Below are 27,227 nucleotides of genomic sequence, written 5' to 3'. Positions count from 1 at the left end.
GCAACCCAAATATTTTGTTCCAAAAGGCTGTCTCAAGAATATACATTGCACATATCTTTATTTATGTCCTTCTATACATCTTTTGTTCCTTATCCACCTAGAAATATTTGAGAGTAGATTAGGGTATTAGGTAAGAGCACAGACTATGGAGCCAGAACTTAAGCTCAAATACCAGGTCTATCATATACAATAACTTTGGGCAAGTTAATCTTTCTGAGCCTCAGTTTCCTCCTCTATAAGTCGGGGATGATGGTAGTATCTACGTCCTGGGGCTGTTGAGAGGATTAAGTAAGTGAATATATATAAGGTTACTCATGGTATAGTGCTACATAAGTGTTAGAACACTAATATTTCAAGGCTAAGCTCTTCCAATGAAATAATACTTAATGATAGCTTCCATACATAGTGATCATTGTCTTTCCTATTTCTAAAATATTTATATTGAGCCTCAAGAGTTTAAGTATAAAATAGATTTTCTCAAGAATGGCACTATTGATATTTGGGGGTCAGGATTTTTTTTTCTTGTGGTAGCTGTCCTCTGTGGTGGAGTATGTTCAGCAACATCCTAAACTTTGCCCACTAAATACCACTAGTAATCTGCCCCCCCAACTGTGAAACTAAAAATATCTCCAGACATTGCCAAGTGTTCCTTGGCAAAATCATTTGGTTGAAAACCATTGATATAACACAAGATAAGCACAAGAAAGCATTTTGTAACTGTAAAACAACATATAAAAATAAAGCATTATTACCACTCAACACTTATCAAATACATCTTTGTATTATTTAGTTGATTTATAATTCATATGCACTTTGTCTAATTCATTTGAAGATACTTTAGTGCAGAATCCATAGTTTGCTTATTCATTTTCACAATCACACACAAGCAAAGGCCTTGAACTTTTGTTGACTGACAGAATGAGAATGAGGTAACCTCGAGAGGAGATAGTGAACTGGAAAGAGCATGGGATTTGTAGTCAGAAGAGTAAATTCAAATCTTAGTTTTGCATTTAGTAATTTTAGAACTTTGGGCATTTCATTAAAGTCTATGAGCCTCAGTTTTCTGATCTATAAAAGATTCCATTTATATAAGTTAACTGTGATGTTTGAATATGATCAAGAATGTGAAAGAAACATGTATGAAGTACAGAATCATTATATACATATAACCATATATGTAAAAACACAAAATTATTAAACCATAATACCTCTTTATCCAGAATTATCAGGGACTGAATTTCTTTACATCTTTATTTTCTAGATAACTGAAGCTTATGCCTTTAAGTGTTCAACTAAAATTGAAACCATTTTGATGGAAATCTTCTGCTTTTATAAGTACTACATAAATATATTCTTCTTTCTTCTAAAACAATAGGTACTGAATATAATTTAACTTTTTCTTGCTGAGTCTATGCCATTGTTATAAACTTTAATTATCATTCTAATACATAGTTCCTCTCAGAGATGATCAGAAATGTAATGCTATTGACCTCTTTATAAAATATCCCAGAAGAACCATGTCCCATTTTGTTCCACTGTAGTTCTAGTGCCCCCTTTCTATTGCCCCTTGAATTCTCTCTGGATTGGAAAACTAAGAATTAAGTCTGTTGACATGGAATCTAAAATGAGAAAAAAAAAAAGATTTTGAACGGGGGCTCCAGAAGTATTCATACAATTAAACTTAATTTAGAAACTTCATCACACCTACTCTGGCTAGTCAGAGATATTTATTTATTCTTTCTTATTCCTAGTTGTATTCTGGATAGCTGAAGTTCCTGGGTAAGCAATTTCTGTACTCTACAAATATAAATGTAGACACAGTACCATGTTAGAATAGATAAAATAGAGATTATACAGAATATGTATGTGCCTTTAGAAAACATGCTGTGAGTGCTTTCTGATGTGACTTAAAAAGTATATCTATGTATGCTCGTTAAGGGAAAAAAAGAGCCAAAATCCATGTGCTAAGTCCCATCAGAAGCAAACCAAAAAAGGAAAGGAAAATATATTATTATTAAATTTCCTTTCAGCATCTCTAAACTGAATTCTTCAAAATTTACATACATGCCTACTTTTGTACCTGAACTGATATGAGACAAACAGAAAGGTGTCTTTTTTCAGTTAAAAAAAAATCTTCATTTTCATACATAAGTAAACATTACATTTCAAACAAAGAGAAAGTGAGTAAACCAGTCTATTTCATTCACATGATTGTAAATAACATGGGGCACATAAAAACTTACCCTCCTAGCACTTCAAAACATTTGTCCTATATATAGGTAAATAATAAAATAGGATTGATACAGGTAATAAAAACAAAATCATCTTTAATGATTCATGTTAATATAGCTCTATGGGATGTAGGGGAAAATGAGAGTTAAGATGAAAAAGACAAACCAATTCAAAAAATTATTCTTCATAAAATGTCATTTTTTGATTTCTTTAAACTATTTAGTGGCTTACAAACAGTGAAAAAGAAAGGTAGAAAATAAAAAGAAGAAAGCAAACTAGAAGGAAAGGTAAAAACATGGTATAGCTAACATTTTTTAGAAGCTACTGGATAAAATTATCTAGCCTTGTACCTGACAACCGTAGTCCAAAAGAAGCTGCAGTATATCCAAGTTTTCGTTTTCAATAGTTATGGTAACAGCATTTCTCCCAAGCACATCTACGCAATTTATGTTCAAGTCACCTGAACTGTTTTCCTCCAAAATCTTTTTAACCATATAATAGTCACCTAAATAACAATATACAAACATAATTTAATATCCAAGAAATATAAGAATGACTGTAAAGAATAATTTAGCTTGTAGAATTAAAAGATTTAAAATATCTAAACTCATTTTAGTATAAGAAAGTGTGCACAGAAAATGTGAACATTTCCTAGGTAAAAATTTATATCTTGATAAAATAACAATCACACCAATAGCAAATGTAAAATATAAGTAAAAAAATTTTTTTATTGTGCAGTATGAAATAATAATTATTAGTTTAAAATTCTGACCTGGATGGTTATAAGGAAAGAAGCTTATAGAAGATATGTAAAACAATTTAGCAAAGAACGCCCCAAAATAGAGATTGGCAGCTAGAAAAATAAGTTTAAAAGAATAAGTTTTATAGCTCAAATTTATATACACATTTACTCATACATCACAATGGTTAAAAATGAGATTCAGTAATAATTAGAAATATAACAAAGAGTTTTTATAGGGAAAGCATACTTTTGAAAAAGCAGTATGAATATATAAGTATGGTATATGTATAGTAAGAGGTAAAACTGCCTGAAAATCCTCTCCTCCCATCTCACTCACACACACACACTCTCTCTCACACACACACAGCCTTCAATGATGAAACTTTTAAATGACCAGGCAACATTGAGATCACAAAACTTAAAGCAGGACTAGAACTACTGCTTGATCTGTCAGAAGCAGGTAGACTGCCTTCTAACCGATGGTAGCCTACAACAAAACAGATAACCCATGTGGAAAAATGAGAATAATTATTTTCACCAAGGGCCTATTTTATGTATACATAAAAGGAATTAGGAAACTTAAAATACACAGTAGGATTGGGGCAAGAAATCAAAAGAGGAATGCTAATTAGAGAAAGAAAGCAAGAGGGTTGCTTATTGTTTCATTTTACTTTTTAAAAAATAGTCCTTTAGTTGTCAATGGACCTTTATTTTATTTATTTATATGTGGTGCTGAGAATTGAACCCAGTACCTCATCTGTGCTAGGTAAGCGCTCTGCCACTGAGCCACAATTACAGTGCCTCATTTTACTTTATTTATGAATAAACTATTTAGGTGACTTATAAATATAGTCTGTTTCTTAAAAAATCTATGAATAAGAAACAGAGAAGCATTACAATTAGAGTAGAAATCAGAAGAAAAAAGAAATGTGATTTTATGATACAGAAAGAGAAAAGACTTAGGGACTGGGTGAATAAGAAAGGTAACAGATTTTGTTTTAATTTCAAATAAAATTTGCTGTTACTTTTAATCTATGATCTTACAGTTGCCACATATTCCAAAACAAGATAAAGAGTAGTTTTCTTGAAAATATATTTCCTTAATTCACTCCAGAATAAAACTAATCACAAAAGAGTATTTTCCCCATATTACTACAAATTAATATTTAGGCACTAAAGCTCCATTACAGAAACAGTAGACACAAAGTTATGCTCTTAGTCACAAGTTGAATCAACAGTGATCAAACAAACAGACCAGTAAATATATTTCACCATTACTGGAAAATAACATTTTAAAACCTTATCGCAGATGAATTTATGTCAATGTCTTAATAACAGGAAAATGTAACTAAGAAATAAAAGTTCAGCTGTATTTCCTTGTTATCACTCTGTGTCTAGGTGAGGATTATTACTTCTACTTGGGACTCACTAAGCTTTCTAAAGAGAAGAATTTCTGTCCTTCATTAAATCTTCAATGTTTTCAGCCATTATCTTTTTAAATATTGCTTCATTTCCAAAGTTTATGTTTGCAAGTCATTTAAGATGGACTGCATGTTAAAGGAGAATAGTTTTAACTTTAGGATGAGTGTACACATAAAAGAAGTTGGGAAACTTAAAATACACAGCAAGAAGATAGTTAACACAGCATGGGATACAATTCAACATGACTGTGTTTATAAGAAAATATATTTTGCATTTTATTTTAAACAGAAATTGCTTTCAAGAGTGGCATTCATCTTTTGTTTTTTAAAAATTTATAGAAGGAAATGCAATATAGTTTGTTTAGTGTTTTGACTTGATGGTTGTCAAAGAATTCAGTGAAGGAAAAGGCTTTCTTCAATCCATTCCATAGGGAGTATGCCAATTCAACAGCAAGTCATCTTGGTCCCCTCTCCAAAGTATCACACATACTCATCTACATATCCCCATCCATTATCTTTCTTGTACATGTCACTCATCCATTATCTTTCTTCTGGACAAGGAAATGGCCTCTTAACTGATACATCTGCTGAAAAAGATTCTCTCCTTGACCAAAGTCAAGCTTCTCTGGGATCTCTTCTCCACCAAGTCTCAACCTTGGCCTATAAAGCCTTGAAGGAAACAGTAACAAAGTTACTGTGATCCTTAGTGCCTGCCTAAGGAAACTCATGGGTGCCAAAAGAATTTAGTATTTGTTCCAGCCAACAGTTACCTGAACAGGACCCCTGTTCCCAGCTGTGGTGAGAAGTAGAAGCCTAACTTCCATTTAGTACCGGTTAGTAAACCCAGATTGGTTTCACATAGACCAACCATTCACTTCCTGCTTTTCATAATGTTTTACTTTCCTCACTCTACTGAGCCCCCATACATGCACTTGTCTATTCCTTGAGTCTCTCTTTACAACACCTAATCACTTTTGAACAACTGAACTTGAGTTAAATGCACACTGGAATCTCATCCTAGAGAAGTTTTATATTATTTTAATAATACTTTACATTCCATTATGGGGATCCACAAACTTGTCCTGAAAAAGGGCCAGATAGTATATATAGTAGGCTCTGGGGCCAGGACATCCTAATCACAATGACTCAAGCAGGCACCTTTAGCACAAAAGCAGCCATAGATCACATGTAAACATATTAATGTGGATATGTTCCCATAAAACTTTGTTTATAAACACTGAAATTTGGATTTCACAGAATTTTCATGTGATATAAAATAATTCTTTAAATTAAAAAAAATTAACTATATGAAATGTAAAAGCCAATCCTTGTTCACAGGCCTTACAAAACAGGTGGCTCTGTCCTGTGGGCCACAGTTTGCCATATCTTGCTTTGCCCCTGTTCTAGCTGTACTTTTTCAATCCATTCCTTTTAAAACCTCAAAGCATATCAAGCTCTCAGTCCTCCTGATTTTCTATCATGTTATTGCCTACAAAGCCCTAAAAGACCAGTGCCACTCTCCTGCTCACCCACTATGATCATTCTGGACCATTGTTTTACAAACTACAGTTTGCAAACCATTAGTAGTCATGAAATCAGTGTAGTGAATCCCAACTGGCAATTTAAAAAAAATAAAATAGTGGGGCTGGGGATGTGGCTCAAGCGGTAGTGCGCTCGCCTGGCATGCGTGCAGCCCAGGTTCGATCCTCAGCACCACATACAAACAAAAAAGATGTTGTGTCTGCCAAAAACTAAAAAATAAATATTAAAATTCTCTCTCTCTCTCTCTCTCTCTCTCTCTCTCTCTCTCTCTTTAAAATAAATAAATAAATAAAATAGTACATAAAATACTAGAGAAATCTCATGGATCCTTTGTACAAATTCACTTTGCCCAACTGTGATAAACCCTTGAGCAATACAATGAAGAAATGTTACAATACTGATTAAGAACAGGTGATTACAACTTTCTTCACTGGCATCTCATTTGATTTTCTGGTATTAAGATGTTAAATTTCTAGTTGAAAGATCACCCCAATTGGAGGAGGAGCATAGCTGCCGCCCGCACCTGCAAGGGAGAATTTGCAACTATACAAGAGCAATATAAATAAATAGGGGGAAAATTCGATAACACAACAGTTTCACCAAGGAGAAAGAAACTCGAGCAGTATGAAAAGACAAGGAAAGAAAGGACCACAAGCAATGCAGGTCAACTCAACTTTAGAAGAGGTAATAGCTGCAGCACATGGAATGTCAGATAAAGAATTCAGGATTTACATGCTTCAGATGATCTGGAGTCTCAAGGAAGACATTAGACAGCAAAATCAGACAATGAAAGATCTCTTCAACAATGAATTACATAAACAAATCAAAGAAGCAAAAGATCAACTCTACAGAGAGATAGAGGTTATAAAAACCAAACAAACAGAAATCCTAGGAATGCAGGAAGCAATAAACCAACTTAAAAACTCAAATGAGAATACTACCAGCAGAGAAGAACACTTAGAAAATAGAACATCAGACAATGAAGACAAAGTATTTCAACTTAAAAAGAACATAGACAGCTCAGCGAGACTCTTAAGAAACCATGAGCAGAACATCCAAGAAATATGGGATAACATAAAGAGACCAAACTTAAGAGTCATTGGGATACAGGAAGGTTTAGAGGTCCAAACCAAAGGAATAAACAATCTGTTCAATGAAATAATACGAGAAAACTTCCCAGACTTGAAGAATGAGACACAATCCCAAATCCTAGAAGCCTACAGGACGCCGAATGTGCAAAATCATAAGAGATCCACACCTAGACACATTATAATGAAGATGCCCAGCATACAGAATAAGGAGAGAATTTTAAAAGCTACAAGAGAAAGGAAGAAGATTACATTTAGGGGTAAACCAATCAGGATAACAGCTGATCTTTCAACGCAGACTCTGAAAGCTAGAGGATCCTGGAAGAACATATTTCAAACGCTGAAAGAAAATGGGTTCCAACCAAGAATTGTGTATCCAGCAAAATTGAGCTTTAAGATGGAAGATGAAATTAAAACCTTCCACGATAAACAAAAGTTAAAAGAATTTGCAGCTAGAAAACCATCTCTCAAAAAAATCCTCAGCAAAACATTACAGGAAGAGGAAATGGAAAATAACAGTGAAAACCAACAGTGGGAGGTAGGACAGTAAAGGGGGGAAAATAATCAAAGAGGAAAACAAACCATATTCAGTAACATAAACAAACAAATATGGCTGGAAGGATAGCCCATATCTCAATAATAACCCTAAATGTTAATGGCTTAAACTCACCAATTAAGAGACACAGGCTAGTTGAATGGATCACAAAACATGACCCAACAATATGCTGCCTACAGGAGACGCATTTGATAGGAAAAGACATACATAGACTGAAGGTGAAAGGTTGGGAAAAATCATATCACTCATATGGACTTCGGAAACAAGCAGGAGTGTCCATACTCATATCAAATAAAATAGATTTCAAGCCAAAGTTAATCAAAAGGGATAAAGAGGGACACTACATACTGCTCAGGGGAACCATACACCAACAAGACATAACAATCATAAATATATATGCCCCAAACAATGGTGCAGCTATGTTCGTCAAGCAAACTCTTCTCAAGTTCAAGAGTCTAATAGACCACCATACAATAATCATGGGAGACTTCAACACACCTCTCTCACCAATGGACAGATCTTCCAAACAAAAGTTGAATAAAGAAACTATAGAACTCAATAATACAATTAATAACCTAGACTTAATTGACATATATAGAATATACCACCCAACATCAAGCAGTTACACTTTTTTCTCAGCAGCACATGGATCCTTCTCAAAAATAGATCATATATTATGTCACAGGGCAACTCTTAGACATTATAAAGGAGTAGAGATAATACCATGCATCTTATCTGATCATAATGCAATGAAACTGGAAATCAACGATAAAAGAAGGAAGGAAAAATCATGCATCACTTGGAGAATGAGCAATAGGTTACTGAATGATCAATGGGTTACAGAAGACATCAAGGAGGAAATTAAAAAATTCTTAGAGATAAATGAAAACACAGACACAACATATCAGAATCTATGGGACACAATGAAAGCAGTTCTAAGAGGAAAATTCATTGCTTGGAGTTCATTCCTTAAAAAAAGAAAAAACCAACAAATAAATGATCTCACACTTCATCTCAAAATCCTAGAAAAAGAAGAGCAAAACAACAGCAAAAGAAGTAGAACCCAAGAAATAATTAAAATCAGAGCTGAAATTAATTAAATTGAAACAAAAGAAACAATTGAAAAAAATTAACAAAACTAAAAGTTGGTTCTTTGAAAAAATAAATAAGATTGACAGACCCGTAGCCATGCTAACGAAGAGAAGAAGAGAGAGAACTCGAATTACTAGCATACGGGATGAAAAAGGCAATATCACAACAGACACTTCAGAAATACAGAAGATAATCAGAAATTATTTTGAATCCTTATACTCCAATAAAATAGAAGATAGTGAAGGCATCGATAAATTTCTTAAGTCATATGATCTGTCCAGATTGAGTCAGGAGGATATAGACAACCTAAACAGACCAATATCAATTGAGGAAATAGAAGAAACCATCGAAAGACTACCAACTAAGAAAAGCCCAGGACCGGATGGGTATACAGTGGAGTTTTACAAAACCTTTAAAGAAGAACTAATACCAATACTTTTCAAGCTATTTCAGGAAATAGAAAAATTCCAAATTCATTCTACGAGGCCAACATCATCCTGATTCCTAAACCAGACAAAGACACTTCAAAGAAAGAAAACTACAGACCAATGTCTCTGATGAACCTAGATGCAAAAATCCTCAATAAAATTCTGGCGAATTGGATACAAAAACATATCAAAAAAATTGTGCACCATGATCAAGTAGGATTCATCCCTGGGATGCAAGGCTGGTTCAATATACGGAAATCAATAAATGTTATTCACCACATCAATAGACTTAAAGATAAGAACCATATGATCATCTCGATAGATGCAGAGAAAGCATTCGACAATGTACAGCATCCCTTTATGTTCAAAACTCTAGAAAAACTAGGGATAACAGGAACATACCTCAATATTGTAAAAGCTATCTATGCTAAGCCTCAGGCTAGCATCATTCTGAACAGAGAAAAATTGAAGGCATCCCCTCTAAAATCTGGAACAAGACAGGGATGCCCTCTCTCACCACTTCTATTCAATATAGTTCTTGAAACACTAGCCAGAGCAATTAGACAGACGAAAGAAATTAAAGGCATAAAAATAGGAAAAGAAGAACTTAAATTATCACTATTTGCAGATGACATGATTCTATACCTAGCAGACCCAAAAGGGTCTACAAAGAAACTATTAGAGCTAATAAATGAATTCAGCAAAGTGGCAGGATATAAAATCAACACGCATAAATCAAAGGCATTCCTGTATATCAGTGAGCGACAAATCTTCTGAAATAGAAATGAGGACAACCACTCCATTCACAATATCCTCAAAAAAAAAAATACTTGGGAATCAGCCTAACAAAAGAGGTGAAAGGCTTATACAATGAAAACTACAGAATCCTAAAGAGAGAAATAGAAGAAGATCTTAGAAGATGGAAAAATTTACCCCGTTCATGGATAGGCAGAACTAACATCATCAAAATGGCAATATTACCAAAAGTTCTCTATAGGTTTAATGCAATGCCAACCAAAATCCCATCGGCATTTATTGTAGAAATAGATAAAGCAATCATGAATTCATATGGAAAAATAAAAGACCCAGAATAGCAAAAACAACTCTAAGCAGGAAGTGTGAATCAGGCGGTATAGCGATACCAGACTTCAAACTATACTACAGAGCAATAGTAACAAAAACAGCATGGTACTGGTACCAAAACAGGCGGGTGCACCAATGGTACAGAATAGAGGACACAGAGACCAATCCACAAAGTTACAACTATCTTATATTTGATAAAGGGGCTAAAAGCATGCAATGGAGGAAGGATAGTATCTTCAACAAATGGTGCTGAGAAAACTGGAAATCCATATGCAACAAAATGAAACTGAATCCCTTTCTCTCACCATGCACAAAAGTTAACTCAAAATGGATCAAGGATCTTGATATCAAATCAGAGACACTGCATCTGATAGAAGAAAAAGTTGGCTACGATCTACATACTGTGGGGTCGGGCTCCAAATTCCTCAATAGGACACCCATAGCACAAGAGTTAATAACTAGAATCAACAAATGGGACTTACTCAAACTAAAAAGTTTTTTCACAGCAAGAAATGCAATAAGAGAGGTAAATAGGGAGCCTACATCCTGGGAACAAATCTTTACTCCTCACACTTCAGATAGAGCCCTAATATCCAGAATATACAAAGAACTCAAAAAATTAAACAATAAGAAAATAAATAACCCAATCAACAAATGGGCCAAGGACCTGAACAGACACTTCTCAGAGGAGGACATACAATCAATCAACAAGTACATGAAAAAATGCTCACCATCTCTAGCAGTCAGAGAAATGCAAATCAAAACCACCCTAAGATACCATCTCACTCCAGTAAGATTGGCAGCCATTATGAAGTCAAACAACAAGTGCTGGTGAGGATATGGGGAAAAGGGTACACTTGTACATTGCTGGTGGGACTGCAAATTGGTGCGGCCAATTTGGAAAGCAGTATGGAGATTCCTGGGAAAGCTGGGAATGGAACCACCATTTGACCCAGCTATTCCCCTTCTGGGTCCATTCCGTAAAGACCTAAAAAGTGCATACTACAAGGACACTGCTACGTCGATGTTCATAGCAGCACAATTCACGATAGCAAGATTGTGGAACCAACCTAGATGCCCTTCAATAGATGAATGGATAAAAAAATGTGGCATTTATACACAATGGAGTATTACTCTGCATTAAAAAATGACAAAATCATGGAATTTGCAGGGAAATGGATGGCATTAGAGCAGATTATGCTAAGTGAAGCTAGCCAGTCCCTAAAAAACAAATGCCAAATGTCTTCTTTGATATAAGGAGAGTAACTAAGAACAGAGTAGGGAGGAAGAGCATGAGAAGAAGATTAACATTAAACAGGGACGAGAGGTGGGAGGGAAAGGGAGAGAGAAGGGAAACTGCATGGAAATAGAAGGAGACCCTCATGGTTATACAGAATTACATACAAGAGGAAGTGAGGGGAAAGGGAAAAAAACAAGGGGGAGAAATTAATTAAAGTAGATGGGGTAGACAGAGAAGATGGGAGGGGAGGGGAGGGGAGGGGGGATAGTAGAGGATAGGAAAGGCAGCAGAATACAACAGACACTAGTATGGCAATATGTAAATCAGTGGATGTGTAACCGATGTGATTCTGCAATCTGTTTACGGGGTAAAAATGGGAGTTCATAACCCACTTGAATCAAAGTGTAAAATATGATATGTCAAGAACTATGTAATGTTTTGAAAAACCAAGAATAAAAATTAAAAAAAATATAAGTAAATAAAACTAAAAAAATAAATCCAAAAAAAAAAAATGCTGGGGATGTAGCTCAGTGGTAGAGTACTCTAAATTCAATACAATCTCTGGAGAAGGAGGAGGAGGAGAAGGAGGAGGGGGGGAGAAAGAAAAGCAAGAAATTTAAAATAATTTTGTTTACATTTTCATGATTGTATGGTGATTTTTTTAAATTGTTGGTTTGTTTCAATCAAAATGTAAACAAAAGGGCTGGGGATGTAGCTCAAGCAGTAGCCAGCTCGCCTGGCATGCGTGCGGCCCGGGTTCGATCCTCAGCACCACGTACAAAGATGTTGTATGTTGTGTCTGCCAATAACTGAAAAATAAACGTTAAAGTTCCCTCTCAAAAAAAAAAAAAGATGTTAAATTTCACTTTTACTGAAATGGGACCATTAATGTTGATCAGTTTTAATTTTATATAAACCAAATTTAAGTTAGCAGTAAAGTGTGGGATAATTTTATCTGTCAAAAAATTTGTAAAGGGGCTAAGGTTGTGGCTCAGCTGTAGAGTGTTTGCCTAGAACATGCAAGGCACCGGGTTCCATCCTCAGCACCACATAAAAATAAATAAATAAAATAAAGGTATTGTGTCCAACCACAACTAAAAAGAAAACATTTAAATCTTTTCAAACCAAGTTTCTACAACAAACTGAGTATGGCAATTACATGCTAATTGAAATATTTCTAATTGTGCTTAAAACAGACTTCATTAAGAGGAACACGTTTTGGCATTAAAAGAAATTCTACTGGATCTCTAAGTATTATTGGTGGTGCTGGAATTCTTCTAGTCTTGATCATTCATTTGGGCTCCTAAAAATAACTCCTATCACTTCTTTATTACTTTTAAAGTTCTTATTACCTATTAAATTACTAACCCTAGATCTTAAACTTCTCAGTATCACTAAATTTGATAGAATCAGCTGTAAAGAAGATATTTCTTTTTAGGCTACAACACTTATTCAATTAATTGCCTCTTTTAACACCCTTTGACATTGAAATATAGAAATTATAAGGGTTTGGCTTGCTTATCTATTTATCTATCTATCTATCTATTCATCAATCAATCCTATTTATCTATTAATACCCAAGAGATTGCTCTACACTAGAAATATCCTACCTTCCAAATCGCATATAAGCCATTTAAGTTAAATTAAGCACTTGCTACTTCCCTTCAGTCAGATCTATTATACACAACATATTTTTTTTCTTTGTACTGCTCCTCCCTTAGCACAAGAGATCATCTTCCTAACGGAAAAAAAATCTTAAAACGTAGGGATGTGGTCAGTAATTTATTGATAACACTTTTCCAATGCCTTAACACAATTAGGAATATGCTAAGAGGATTTTGATGACATAGAAAAGAGAAGCAAAGTAAAAATAATATTAAGAAATATACTTGTAGGATCACTGCAAAGAAATGTCAGTATATACAACTGTGAGGCAGCTAATTGCTCAATGAATCTGTTATAGATGAATTATCCATCAAGACACTGGTGAAGAGAGTCATTTTTTTGTTAAAATAACATTATTTTATTAAGATAACCATACCTGATGGCAACATTTCCTAAGTAGTACATCTAAAACTTTGGTGATTTGAAAAGCTTTCCCATACAAAATTCCAAAGTGCTACACTTGAGGACAATTTGAGAAATATTTGTAGAATGATGCCTAAGGTACCCTCTTACCTCTCCTTTCTGCAAAGTATTCTTCCCTCACAGCACATACCTCTTTACACTAGGTGCTGCCTGCCAACATAAAACTTCTCACCAATACCCAGTCCTCTGCAGTTTTCTCTCCCACCACCCTCCTACCTCACATTTAAAATCTCTTCTCAAATAGCCAAAATAAAAAAGTCCCATTAAATATATAAGGTGTTAATTAAACTCAGCTTTTATCATTTCACCAGAAATATTGCACATTTTAAAAGTATCCACAGTCCAGTGGTACACACAATTTATGTAGGAAGGCCATCATTGAAGTATTCTTCCTCATAACCCAGAAAACATATTACAAATGTGACAGAATACAAACTAGGATAAGCCCGGGAATAAAAGTGAAATTCTGCCCTTTCCACCCTTTCTCTGACCCCATGCTAAAATGTCAAGAAGAAATTCTGACTCAAATAAAAATTAAATTTCCCAAAAATAGTATCACTGGAGAGTTGGCTGAGATGGAATCCTTTCATACCTCTTTCTTCCATGGAAAAACTGATTACTGATCTTAGCAAATTAAAGAGTTTATGTGGGTTCTTGTTCACAAATATGTACCAAAATCAATTACTTTAAATGAGAAAAATTCACATGAATCATAAATTAAATTTTTTTTTTCCAGTTGGTAGGCCTATGGACTACCTTAAACTCCCCTGATTTAAAGAGGCTCATTACCATAGTAACTCTCAATGAGGGAGGAAAAAGACATAGGCAGAGAGAACCACTACTATTTAATAAAACAACATATTTATAGTCAGCTCTTGTTTCAGTTAGCTTTTACCTCTGAATTGTATAATTCTGTCTAAAAAGAATATGAATGTACTTTCTGAGAATTTCATTGGGTGGGGGCAGACATATTGCTGGATCAGGAACTTTTAATTAATGTTTTCTTCTAAGTTTTTTACAAAAACAAAAGAGCCAGTGTTACCTCTGACATATACCTAACCCACTCTGAAGATCAGTAATAGTCATAGTGGCTACTACCCAGATGGGCAGTGGCCTAGAACTATTGAACTCATTTACTTAAAAGCCAGCTGTTATAAAGTCTTTTCCTTTCCTTTTTTTTTTCTTATTCCTACTTCTTTGTTTACTCCTTAATCTGTACCCACCTTTCAAAGGACCACCCATTTACTAACATTACATAACTACCTCATCTACACAATTTTAGAAATTTAGGAATTCCTAGATTCTCCCCAATTGGATTATTTTAAACATTTTACACATGTAGAATAAGATTGTGAAATGACATTAGTTGATTTGCTCTGGTGCTACAAAAGTGGCATACTTGCTTTCTACCTTTATTGGATTAATAATATACATAAATAAAGGTTTATAAAATATCCATACAAAGCAAGTTTAATTACCAACTATTAAGTTCAAATGTGCATATCTCTTCTGACATAAATGATTTTCATTTGTTCAACTATAACCAGATAAATTATGGTGGTGATTGCCATATAGCTACACACACACACACACACACACACACACACACACACACAAATCTGATTCATGGAATTATGAGGATTAAATTAAATCGTCTATGAAAAACATGAGCATTCTACCCCAATACATTTTTGTAAATGTATGCTACTTGGTCTACTGAAATTCTAACATAATTGTAAGAGTTATAGCTACCTCAGAAAATTTTTCACTTTTAAATGGGGTTTGGGTAACAAAAAAACTTTTAATTATTAAATATTGACACTCAAACCTAAAAATACACTATTCTTTTTTGTAAACAAAAAATTACCATAACTTGAACTTATTTTTAAATATAAATGTATACCATAATTACGGGTAAGAAATATACCATTTTTCTAAATCTAACCCAAGAACTTGTTTCAATATACCTGAAACAAAAGATACCTGCTTAATCTCTCATTTAATATTTAAAAAATTTATATAGGGAGATAAGGTATGCATATTTGATTTCCAACTCATCCTCAAAAGCCAAATCTCTCCAAGAATCTTAATGTTATAAAACGGAAGCTGACAAGACAACAGCTACTGTGGATAGGCTATTAAACAGTTATCAATTAAAATTCTTGTTAAGTACATGTCATGCAATAATCCTAAAATACACACTACAAATAGTTACTCTCATCATATTTCATTATGACATCTCTCTGTCCCCAGTTTTCCAGAAATATCAAATTCTGTTTCCTGACATACTTTCTTTGCTTTAAAATAACCACAACATAATAGGTTAGGGTAGCTGAAGTGGCCACTTAATTTGTTCTAGTATAATACAATCTTTTCCCTTTCTCTATCACAAAATTTTTGAGGGAAGAGAACTCAGGCAAGCCACTCTAGCAACACCAAAAATTTTACATAACCAATAGACCATAATTTTTGTGACATATAGATATATACTCTATTTCTTTGCAATCCCAAGACTACTTATAGTTGCATCTATGGTGTACCTTAACAAATGCTTCCATAATACTAATACTACTACCTGAGAACACCTTGACGACAGATATAGGTGGACTGTTGATATGTCAATGTGTTTTCAAAAAGTTGTGCAAATAAATTCTTAAAAAGCAATAAGAGAGGTTAGGAAGGCTGTCATGCATGCTAGCAAACTAAAAAAACTTCTGTAGTCTTTCCACAGTGTAAGTTGCCCTTTGGGTTTGTTTTGGAAGTCTGCAAAGTTCTAACAGTTAAGGAAGTTAGCATGGCCATTGTTCAGCAAGCTGCACAAATTTAGAAACAAAATTTTCAATACTCCTCATGTAGGAAATAAAATGTGTAAGGGCAATCAATTTCCTATTCCTTTTATTATATGCATCACTCGAAAACATGCTTATGTGAAAAGACTTCTTCATATGGCCATAAAAATGACCTATTTATAAGTTTTTTAAGAACAAAAGTAAACTAAATATATTCCATGTATTTTCGCCCTGTAATTATTTTTCACTATTACTATCTCCCAAAGGCGCCTCTGAAGCCATAAACCTTTTTATCCAAAAGCACGAACTCAGGGTCAATGTTCCCTAAGTTTCGAGAAACTTTGAGGAACTAAGGCAGAATTTCTCCAGACCTGTCTTTATTTCAAGTGTCTCTACCTAGATACTGAGAAACTTAATTCCATTCGACCATCATTGGCCAAGTCACTGGACGGCAGACGGCAGACGGCAGAAGAAGGGATCTTCAAACACGCATACACACACACTCACACACACACACACACCAGGTGAAAGCCCATGAATGGGAGGAATCTCAGGGGAAGGACAGGGGATTTTCGGACTGGAAGCTCTGACACTAGCCCAGATCATTCACAAAGTCAGGAGCAGCGGTGGGGCTAAAGCCACCTCCAGCAGGGACCCCGCGCAGCGCGCGCCCCAACCCCACCCGCCCGCCGGCTGCACGCTCGCGGGGCAGGTGGCGCGGGACAGCGGCCGCTGCGGGAACAGGGAGGGCGCGCCCGAGGAAGCTGCAGCTGGGGAGAGGTCTAGAGGAGCGAGCGCAGGGGCGTCCCGAGGTGGAGAAAGGGGCCTGGCTCTCACCCTTGTCGCACGCCAGCAAGAAAAGCTTCTCATTCAAGGTGTTCTCCTCCTTCACCTCCCGCACATCCTTCAGCGCCATCACTTCGTTCGGCGACGAAGAGGAAGATGGGGAGGAAGGCAGGGAGGAGGAGGAGACGCCAGAGAGGTCCGTGCTCGGGTACAGGGCCGCCATCATCGCGGCCCACGAAGGGGGCAGGCCAGGGGACGGGGGCGGGGCCCCCATCGGCCCCGAACCCGACCCCAGCGCCGCCCCAGGGCTAGAAAAGGGATGAGTCGTTCCCACGGCCGCTTCGGCGTGCGGCCCGTTGGCCCCGGAGGACGTCGCCTCCCCTCGGAACCAGCACTCGCCCTCCACTGACAGCCCCAGGTTGGTGGCAGCGCCTGCGCGCCCCCGGGGCCAGCGCCCCCTCCCCAGCCGCCGGCGCCCGGGCCGTGCAGGTCCGCGCCCGTCCGGGGACGACAGAGTGGAGCGCGCCAGGGCGGCAGTCGAGCGCGGGGCCGTGCCAGGAGCCGCAGGGGCCGCGCAGGGGCGGCCCGGCCCAGGGGGAGGAAGAGAGGTCGGTGGGAGAGGAGCTCCGAGAGGCGCTTCTGAGCACGCAGGGCTCCAGGGCTGTAGGAACCGCCGGCCCAGCTGAGCCCGGAGACGTTCGCCACTCTCCTCACGTCATCCTCTACACCGCGGTAGCGACGACACCGGGGCGGGGCCTGCGGCCAGCTGGGCGGAGCCTGCGGCGACGGAGGTCTCTGGTGGGCGTGACCTGTGGGGATGGGCGTGACCTGCGACTGGGCGGACTCAATGACGCACCGCCCCTGGCTCCTCGCCGGGAGCGGTAGCTGGAAGGCGCCAAGCAGGTTGGGGTGTGGGGAGCCTCCTGGCCTCCGCTGTTCACACCAGGTTGAGGATTTGGGGTAATTTCTCCGCGCCCGCTGCTGCACATTAGTAAACACGCAGCACATATCTGTTTGAGCCTCTGACGACAATGTGTAGGCGAAACCCCTGGTGGAATTGTCCGCGTCCTTGGCGTTCTGGTGAGCTCTGCCCGAGAACAGGGGCGAAGTCCCGCCGCCACACTGGTGGGTTCGTCCGCCCTGACGTTGGGCTAGATGTCGTTTTTAAGGGATATATATTACATACACACACACACAAATATTTTGAACGATTAGTTTGCGATCTGAAATTGACCTAATATTCTTGTCACACATTTATTCGCATATGATTAAAAGACGCCGTCGCATTTGAATAAGTGCATCACCATCCTTCCAAGGGCCACATTTATTAAATGCATATTTAATTTAAAAGATGGATCTACTATTTGGGCAACAGCGGAGCGTTCAGTAAGTGCCACTTTCTTGAATGACTTATTTTTAATCAAAATTTTATTTAAAGCAGATTAATCATTATCCAGTGTTGCTATTGTCTTCCACCTTTGAAAGGTAAGGAGGGAAAACTGAAAATTACATCTTTTTTTTGGGGGGGGGTACCAGCCATTGAAAACTCAGGGGCACTGGACCATTGAGCCACACCCCCATCCCTATTTTGTATTTTATTTAGAGACAGGTCTCACTGAGTTGCTTAGCGCCTCGCTTTTGCTGAGGCTGGCTTTGAACTAGAGATCCTCCTGCCTCAGCCTCCCCAGATGCTGGGATTACAGGCAGTGCGCCACCTGGCAGGGCTGGAATTTACGTCTTTAATTCTTATTACTTCCCACAATAAACTACAGGAAAAAAATCTAAATCATACCTTTTAGGCTGTAGGTTTTAAGGCAATGCATAAATTTACTTCAGAGCAGCTTGAAATTGAGGGGAATACTTCCTATCCCAGTCAAGTTATTTGTTCCTCTCCTATCCCTGCCAATACTTTTTTCTCACAATTCTAAATGGAACTTTCCCCTGAAAGTCCTCTTTAGATCAGGTCTAAAAGGCCTTAGCAGATGCCAAGATTGCCTACCTTTCCAAACTTTTTCTGTGTGTTTACTTCAAAATATTAACAACCAATTGAATTTGTCTCTCGACATATCTCCCCTTTTGTCTTGTTCAGTACAGTTCCAAGTTTGCTGGTGAAATGTCAAAATTTCTCATTTTAAATTCAAGGCAAGTGAACAGTTACATATTTATGTGTACATGCTTATACACTTAGTCCAGCAAAATGTTTAGTCATTAGCAGAACAACCCTAACACAGGTATAAGTATTGTTTCACTTTAATCTTAAGTTTTTTCAACTTTCTGGACTTAAATGATTCTTTAGGACTCCCAAGGGCACTGGAGTAATTTCTAAGATACCCTACTTTAAGGTATCCTAGCAGATATTCCAAAGTATTTGGGGGCTATACCTACTTCAGAGTAAGCCAGTGTTCTAACTGCACTCTATTTTTCAAACCTTTGGATCATCTCAGATGCAGAATATCTTCTCTAGTCTCTCTAGTAAACTCTATCTAGCATAAATTCGGATATTTTAACATATCTACATGTGTCAATTCTGCATGTTACATGGAAACCAATGGTAGTATTATGAACAATCATATGCAAGATTCAGAAGCAGCACATTAACTCAAAGCAACTCACCCAAATCACAGGTACAAAAGAACAGTTGTAACTCCAGCCAGAGAAGTAAAAAATCCAGATTTACATCTAGTCCTAGAAATAGGATTGACCATATCTACACCTTCAGTGACTGTCCCTCTCCTTTATTACTCTGAAGCCACATTTGCCTGTTTTCTATAATGCTTACAAGTCTCTTCCAGACTGGAGAGTCTTTGTTCTTGTTCTCTGAACTGACCACTCATAGTCTAAATAAAATATCATTAGTGAGACCTTCCCTAATATCCAAATTTATCTACACTTCAATTCCCAAGTCAGTCTCTATCACATGGTCCTGCTTTATTTCTTCAACTGCACTATTTAAAATTCCTATTAATGGTCCGTTTCTCTCCAATAGGATATAAGGTCAGGAGACTGTGTATTTTTCTCAGCTGAATCCCTAATGTATAACATAATACATCCATCACAGAAGACAATACATTTACGTTAATGAATTGATGAATTCACTCAAATTATTCAACACAAACTAGATTTGTAGTAATCATACAGTCTTTAATAAAATTCTTCATAGGAAAGAACTACCCTCACCTTCAAAGCAAGGATCTAGTTTTACTAATTTAGGAATTGTTCTCTTTTCTGGAAAATAAGTTTGACCTAGACTAAGTTTCAAGGCTGTACCTTTAAATGAAATAAATACTGACACATTTCTACATACACAGCAGTTTTATTAAATATACTTTGTGAGGAAAAAGAACTCTCTGAAGTGCCAAATTTCATTTAAATCAGATAGCTTAGTAAATATGAAAAAAATCAAAGAGGGAAGCATGATTTAAATAATGTCATAAAAGAGAACATATTTTCATATAACATACCATAATTTTCATATAAGAAAACAATCATCAAAATATAAAAGGGAAAGAAATCTCTTGTAGAAGAATATATTTCAAAATTACACCTACTGATCATTTCACTTAAAAAATTCTATTCTAAACACAAAGTCACTCTCACTCTTACCATGATTGTTTTAATCAGTAGGAGGAGGAGGATTTAAACTATTCATTCACACTGAGATAAAGTGACAGCATTTTTGTTGCATAGCAGTATTGCTTACTGGCACTGAAAGTGGGGGATGGAGAAAGTAGATTTTTGGATTCAATTGTAAGCAGTAGAATGGCCTACTGTTAAAAATTCAGTGAAAAAAAATGGGTCTCAAGCTTTAGGTACCCCTAAGTAACACAAACATTAAACAAACATTGCCAATTTAAAGGAGACTGTGAAAGAAACGTAAAAATACTCTTGTTGAATATTAGCTTTATGTTACTTTTACTAATAGAATATGCCTATTGAATATCTTCTAAATTATATAGGTTTAATTATACACCTAAACTACTATTGGTATATGAAGCTAACAGGATAGTATCCACCTGTTTTAGCCAATGTGTCGCTACAAGTATTTGGAAGGAATCAGGTGAGAAATAACTATATGCACATTCATAATGAGTATCTGTAAAAGAAATATTCACATATCAGACATCCACAAAAGGGAGTGTTACATATATTGTGGGGACAAAATAAATACTTGTTGGCTGACTGACTGATTATATATACCATTTAAGCAAAACTGAGTAATTCAAGTACAAAATATGTACACATGCACATATTTCTCTAATAATATGTCCTACAAACATATAGTATATGCTACATGCCATAGATAAAGCTGCATTACTGAACTAGGAGTTTAAAGTAGCAATACAGTTAAAATTAAGCTTTAAAGAAAAAGCTCCTGCTCCTTAAACAAGAGAATGAAATTTGTGATTTATCTAAGATTAGTTCTCATTTGTAAAAAAGTTTTAATATTAATGAACAATACTTGCCACTTTAAAATTTTAAACAGTATAGAAATTTATAGAAAGTTAAATTTTTAGACCACTTTACATAGTTGGAGAAAAAAATAAAAGGATTAGACTGGATTATGACTTTGAATACATTAGATCACAATTAAATAACACACCAAAGAAGTCAAAACACATTCACAGCAGAACCTGCAAAACAATAGAAAACTTTTTTTTACTGATTTTTTTTAACTATAGAAAAAGAATGAATTAATCTTGCCTTTTAAGACTTTTAGGAAACAAAAGTAATTTAATCATGAAATATCAGTTTAATAACAAACATTCTACTGTCAGTATGTTATTGGTAAGTAAATTGTGTTATCCAAAAAGATGATAACTCTAACTAATATGAATAGGATGTCAAACTCATTAATGAATACATCTATTTTAAACATACAAATACTCTGATTTGATACCCACTACATTTCATAATTCTGTAAACTGTGAGGCATTCAATGTGTTTAATGTGGCAGACAACCATATTAGTTTTATTATTTTATTCTGTTCAGTCCTTTTCCCATTAAGCATGCAAACACCGTCATAACCATCTTTGGTTTTACTTCTACGAGGTCATCAGGTAATGCATAAATCCGAGCACCAATCTTTCGAGCAACTGAAATGGCATATCTTGAAAAGACAAGAAAAATATTTTGTTATTTGTATATCTACAGTGTTTTCACAGTAAAATAAAAATATTTATTTTAACAATTCAATATTTTGATAGGTTAAAGTTGTGATTCTTAGATCATATTCCCCTTGCAAGTTGTACTTAAAAATATACTGGACAATTGAGTAACACAAAAAAGTCAAAATACATTTTGACTGAAATTGAATATCTTGACAAGACAATCCTTTCCCTGGAAGGATTTGAGAGAATTAAAAGGCCACTATGTTCTAAAGACTTACTTAGCATTGTTCAGTTTATCCTCATCAGAAAGGTTTTCTCTCTTGATCATTTCTTGACGAACTGCATTTGGTGCAATGGCATCTATTAAATCTAGAACAGGTAAACTTGTGCTAATAGATTTATCCTAGGAAATAAAGCATAGATGAATGTTCTTAAACATCTTACCATTAATTTTCACAGATGTCAGTCTCTTCTGGTCATAGCATTTAACTAAATATAATCTATAAATTTTCTTTATACTTAATTTTAAGCATTTTCGTAACCAGCACACAAAATCCTTTAAAATACTCTTTTTTCTTCAGTATTTCTACAAATTATAGTGAAAAGAGTTATCACATACCTGAATAAAGTTTTGGGATATAAGTATTCCTAAGTGTGCTAACTATAGTATCCTGTGAAAAACAACTTTTGAAAGGGAATAGGAGATAGATTTTAAATTAATAATTTTATAAATTCTGGGAATATTTCTTAGACCATGAATTACCGAGTCTTTACTTAATATTTTTTAGAAAGAAAAACTAAATAGTGAAAGGGAAATAACATTTACAAAGGATTGCTCCTGTTGCTTTACATATTTTAGCTTATTTAATCCTCTTTTGAAAATCCTAACATCCTAGTAAAAAAGGAATTATAAAGCCTCTTTTAAAGATAAAGAACATGATTAAGTTGTGTTTAACACAACCAGTAAATACAAAACAAGTATTAGAACCCATGACAATCTGACTCTAATGTCTAAGATACTTTGCATTTTGAAGTTACCTCAAATGTGAATTAAAAATGGATAACTAGATTCTAGTGGATAGAGTGCTGTAGCTGAAGAAAAAAAAATCTGATCTGAGTTGATTTTGCCACTTACCAGTACTTGAACAAATTATTTGTTCTTTTTCTCAGCTTGAATAATGGCCACTATTACTTGCCTGCCCAGCATCCACTCACTCCTTACTTCTCTATCCATTCTAACAGAACTCATATTTTTGCTCTGTACCCATTCCTCCCCCAAATGTACGGTGCTTCAAGGAAAGCTGATCCCATCCAGAGCTTCAAGGAGTGAATTTGAAGTCTAGGACATTCTCTCTTAATTGAAGGCAGGGCAATAAACTAATTCTTTATATGTATAAAGCATACAGTGTGCATAAACAGATATTCAGTGTATATTTACATTAAAATTTCACAGGAGAAGGGCGATTAGGGAACAAGTGTCTAAAAATACTGCTGAGGGGGACAATAATGGGAAAAAAAGTTACAAAAAACACTCTAGCTTGCTACCACAGTGATTTTAATTTGGGTTTAATTTAATTAGACTATAGAAAGCCAGCAACCCCTCCTCCTGAATATGAATGAGAGGATGAAACCTCTGTCACAACCAGAACCTATCCTATAATCAAGAGGAGAACCAGCTTTGGGGTGAAGTTGGCATGTTAGATGGCAAAGCAGAGATGGGAAAAAACCCTGAGTCCTGAATGACATTCTTCAGTTAACTAGCTCAGTCCTTACGTCTACCCTACCTCTCCATTTGTTATTGTATTAACTACCTTTCCTTTTGTCCTAAGCCACATTAAATTGGATTTCTGTTTCTTGAAGCCAAACTATACCTTTTCCTAATTTCTAAAATAGGAATGTCACAGGATTCTTGGGAATATTATGATAATACAGGTGAAAGCATCTAGTACAGTTCATAGCCAAATGTGGTTTTTGTTTCGTTTTGTGGTTCCAGGGATTGAATTCAGGGGTGCTCGTACCTAGTTCTTTTTATTTTTTTATTTTGAAATAGGGTCTTGTTATGTTGCTGATGCCACATTGAATTTGTGATCCTCCTGCCTTAGTCTCCCAAGTAGCTGGGATTACAAGCATAAGGCATGTGCCACTGCACCTAGCCAAATGTGGGTTCCTTTTTCACATTTGTAATTGGTGCATTATAATTATTCTCCAGAACCTTCCCTTTTCCTCCCTGCCTCCTTCCCCCTGATCTGCCTGCTCTGCTCTACTGATTCCCTTCTCTAGTTATTATTAATTAGTGCACTATCATTATATATATAAGCAAGATTCACTGTAGTATATTTGTACTTGGGCATAGAATAATTTAGTAGTTTGTTCCCTAGTACTTCCCATGCCTTCCCCTGCTCCCCACCCCCTTTTTTTTTTTTTTTTTTTTTTTGGTACCAGGAATTGAACCCAGAAGCGCTTAACCACTGAGCCACATCCCTAGTTCTTTTTATTTTTTTTTTCCAGACAGGCCTAAGTTGCTTAGGGTATCACTTCCTTCCTTTTGTTAATAATTTTTTTTTAGTTGTAGATGGACACAATATCTTTATTTTATTTATTTTTATGTGGTGCAGTGGATTGAACCCAGGGTCTCACATGTGCTAGGAAAGTGCTCACCACTGAGCCACAAGCCCTGCCCATCCTCCTTCCTTCTTGATTCCCTTCTTCTACTCTATTGGTCTCCTTTCTATTTTCATGAGATTCCCATCCCCCATTTAATCCATCCATTTCTCTCTCTCTCTCTTTCTCTCTTTCTCTCTCTCTCTCTCTTCCTCAAACAGAGAAAGCATTCTACCCTTGCCTTGAAAAGACTGACTTATCATTTCACTTAGCATGATATTCTCTAGTTCCCTCCATTTACCAGCAAATGACATAATTTCATTCTTCATTATGGCTGAGCAAAACTACACTGCATATTATTACCACATTTTCTTTATCAGTTCATCTGATGACAAACACCTTGGCTGGTTCCATAACGTGGCATTGTGAATTGTGCTGCTATAAACATTGGTATGTGTGTATCACCATAGTATGGTGCTTTTAGATCTTTAGGACAAATATGAAGGAGTGGTATAGTAAATATCTGACAAAACAAGTTGAAGCCATGTGAAGAAAAGTAACAGCTCATGACCTGTGAGCCACCTAAGAATAAAATTTTTCTAAAATTCATAAATTATCAGAAATGCTTATTTTATAAATCATATTTGGAACAGGTAGAAATGGAAGATAAAATTAATTAGGGCTCTTCAGTCTACCTTATGCTGGCAATCTGGATCTGATTTTTTAGTATGTCTCTATTTTTTAAAAAACAGAAATTAATAACTTGTCCAAGGTCAAACAACTACTAATGCTGAGGCAGACATAAGTTCTGTTTTATTCATCAATAGATGTAGCCCAGCTAAGGTTTTTGTAAAACAGACCCTTTAACTGATTCATATGGTATTACTGATATCAATAATGTGATTCTTATTTTCTTATTTGTCTATTTGACAAAATAAGAGGTCTTTGGGGGCACTATGTAATCACAGTAAATAGCAAGGCACCTGACACAGGGTAAGCTTTGAATATTTATGGAATGAATGAGCAGTATGTCGCACAGCAAATAAATGGCTGAGCCAAGAACCAAACTCAAAGCCATACAACTCCAAAGCTTGGCTTTCAGTCTGCAGGTAGATAGCCCTGGATGTAAAATCCAGCTATTCTGCTTAAAGGTTGCATGACAGTGGACAAGTTATTTAATCTAACTGTTCTAGTGCTCCCTTTTTTGCTCACTGAAAGAAGTAAAAGAAAGTGTATAAAGTACTCAGCATGGTTACACATGGGACTTCACACATGGTCGTTATGATTATTATTATTTGGTGATATTCCACCTCCCTATTTTCTTGGTGAGTGAAAATTACTCTGTAACTAAAGAGAGTAAATTTCTCTTTTCTGAAATGTCTAGTTATAGCATCACCTTGATAACTATTAATAAATTCTTACTAGCACCATTTATTGTAACCTTCAGACATAATGCCTTCTATAGCTGGAAAAAACTTCCCCCATCCCAACTATTTTCTAGCAGTCACTGCCACATTTCTTAGTCATCTGCTTGTCTTTAAAGAGTATTTTATCAAGGACCTATGAAATGCCAAGCACTTTTGCAATGCTTCTTTCTGCCTCTGCGCTCTCTCCGGCTGCGGTTCTGTGTGAGCATTATCCCTGGTAGGGTTTTTGTACTACCATTTTCAACTATCTCTTCTATCCAACTGGTCACCACGTCTGTCTTCCCAGTCTTCCCAGTGTCTCCTTTCATCCACCTCCACGTTTATTCTGCCTCAAACTCAGTAAGCTAAAAACTGAATTCATCACCTTTTCTAGAAACCAGCTGCACTTCATGATACTCCATTCTCTGTACTTTCCATTTTACGGATTACCCAGGCCCCAAACAAGAATTCTGACTCTGCTCTCTAACCCCCACTTCTCTAAATCAAGAAGCCAAGTTCTAGCTGTTTTTTCACAACAGCTCATAGATATCCATTCTAAAATTTCCCATACAGACCCTTATTTCACACTGCCTTAGAGTCTTATGCTTTGTTCTTCTTACACCATTCTCCCTACAACTCATGTTGATCACCACATTTAGAGTAGTCTTTCTAAATCAATCACCTTTCTTACATTACTCCCCTTACTCAATCTCCTTAAAGATCTTTATCAAGGGCTGGCATTGTGGCTCAGTGGAAGAGCACTTGCCTAGAAATGTGAGGCACTGGGTTTGATCCACAGCACCACCTAAAACTAAATACATAAAATAAAGGTATTGTGTCCACCTACAACTAAAAAAATTATTTTCAAAAAATCATCTTTATCAAGATCCTCCACAATCTTGATCTAGTCCATATCTAGTACAACATCCCATAGAAGCCATCCTCCCTAGCCAATCTCCTTCTCCCTACCTTCTCAGACTTGCCCTTACCCTTCTAGCTTATTCTTTTTCCCCCCCACCAATTC

General features: G+C 36.3%; 2 protein-coding genes across 4 annotated transcripts in view; both read right to left on the bottom strand.

The window, feature by feature from the left end:
- The window catches only part of TRPC1 (transient receptor potential cation channel subfamily C member 1), a 104,465-nt gene extending 86,672 nt beyond the window's left edge, over positions 1-17,793 (bottom strand). For 2 of the 3 annotated variants that reach the window (XM_081302419.1, XM_081302417.1), the window contains exons 1-2: positions 17,139-17,793; positions 2,583-2,737 (exon numbers count right to left, since the gene is read on the bottom strand). In XM_081302419.1, the coding sequence (XP_081158545.1) occupies positions 2,583-2,737; positions 17,139-17,361 (378 nt within the window). In that variant the 5' untranslated portion in view covers positions 17,362-17,793. The remainder of the gene's footprint in view (positions 1-2,582; positions 2,738-17,138) is intronic. The other variant, XM_081302418.1, reaches the window with a different exon arrangement.
- Positions 17,794-20,864: 3,071 nt separating this feature from the next.
- The window catches only part of PLS1 (plastin 1), a 48,255-nt gene continuing 41,892 nt past the window's right edge, over positions 20,865-27,227 (bottom strand). Inside the window, exons 14-15 of the mRNA XM_081301817.1 lie at positions 22,475-22,599; positions 20,865-22,195 (exon numbers count right to left, since the gene is read on the bottom strand). Of these exons, the coding sequence (XP_081157943.1) occupies positions 22,060-22,195; positions 22,475-22,599 (261 nt within the window). The 3' untranslated portion in view covers positions 20,865-22,059. The remainder of the gene's footprint in view (positions 22,196-22,474; positions 22,600-27,227) is intronic.

The sequence above is a fragment of the Spermophilus citellus genome (genome assembly GCF_964194105.1).
Source record: "Spermophilus citellus genome assembly, chromosome: 7".
Taxonomy (NCBI): Eukaryota; Metazoa; Chordata; class Mammalia; order Rodentia; family Sciuridae; genus Spermophilus; species Spermophilus citellus.
The sequence above is the reverse complement of the archived record's forward strand: the minus strand, read 5'-3'. Positions and strand labels throughout refer to the sequence as shown.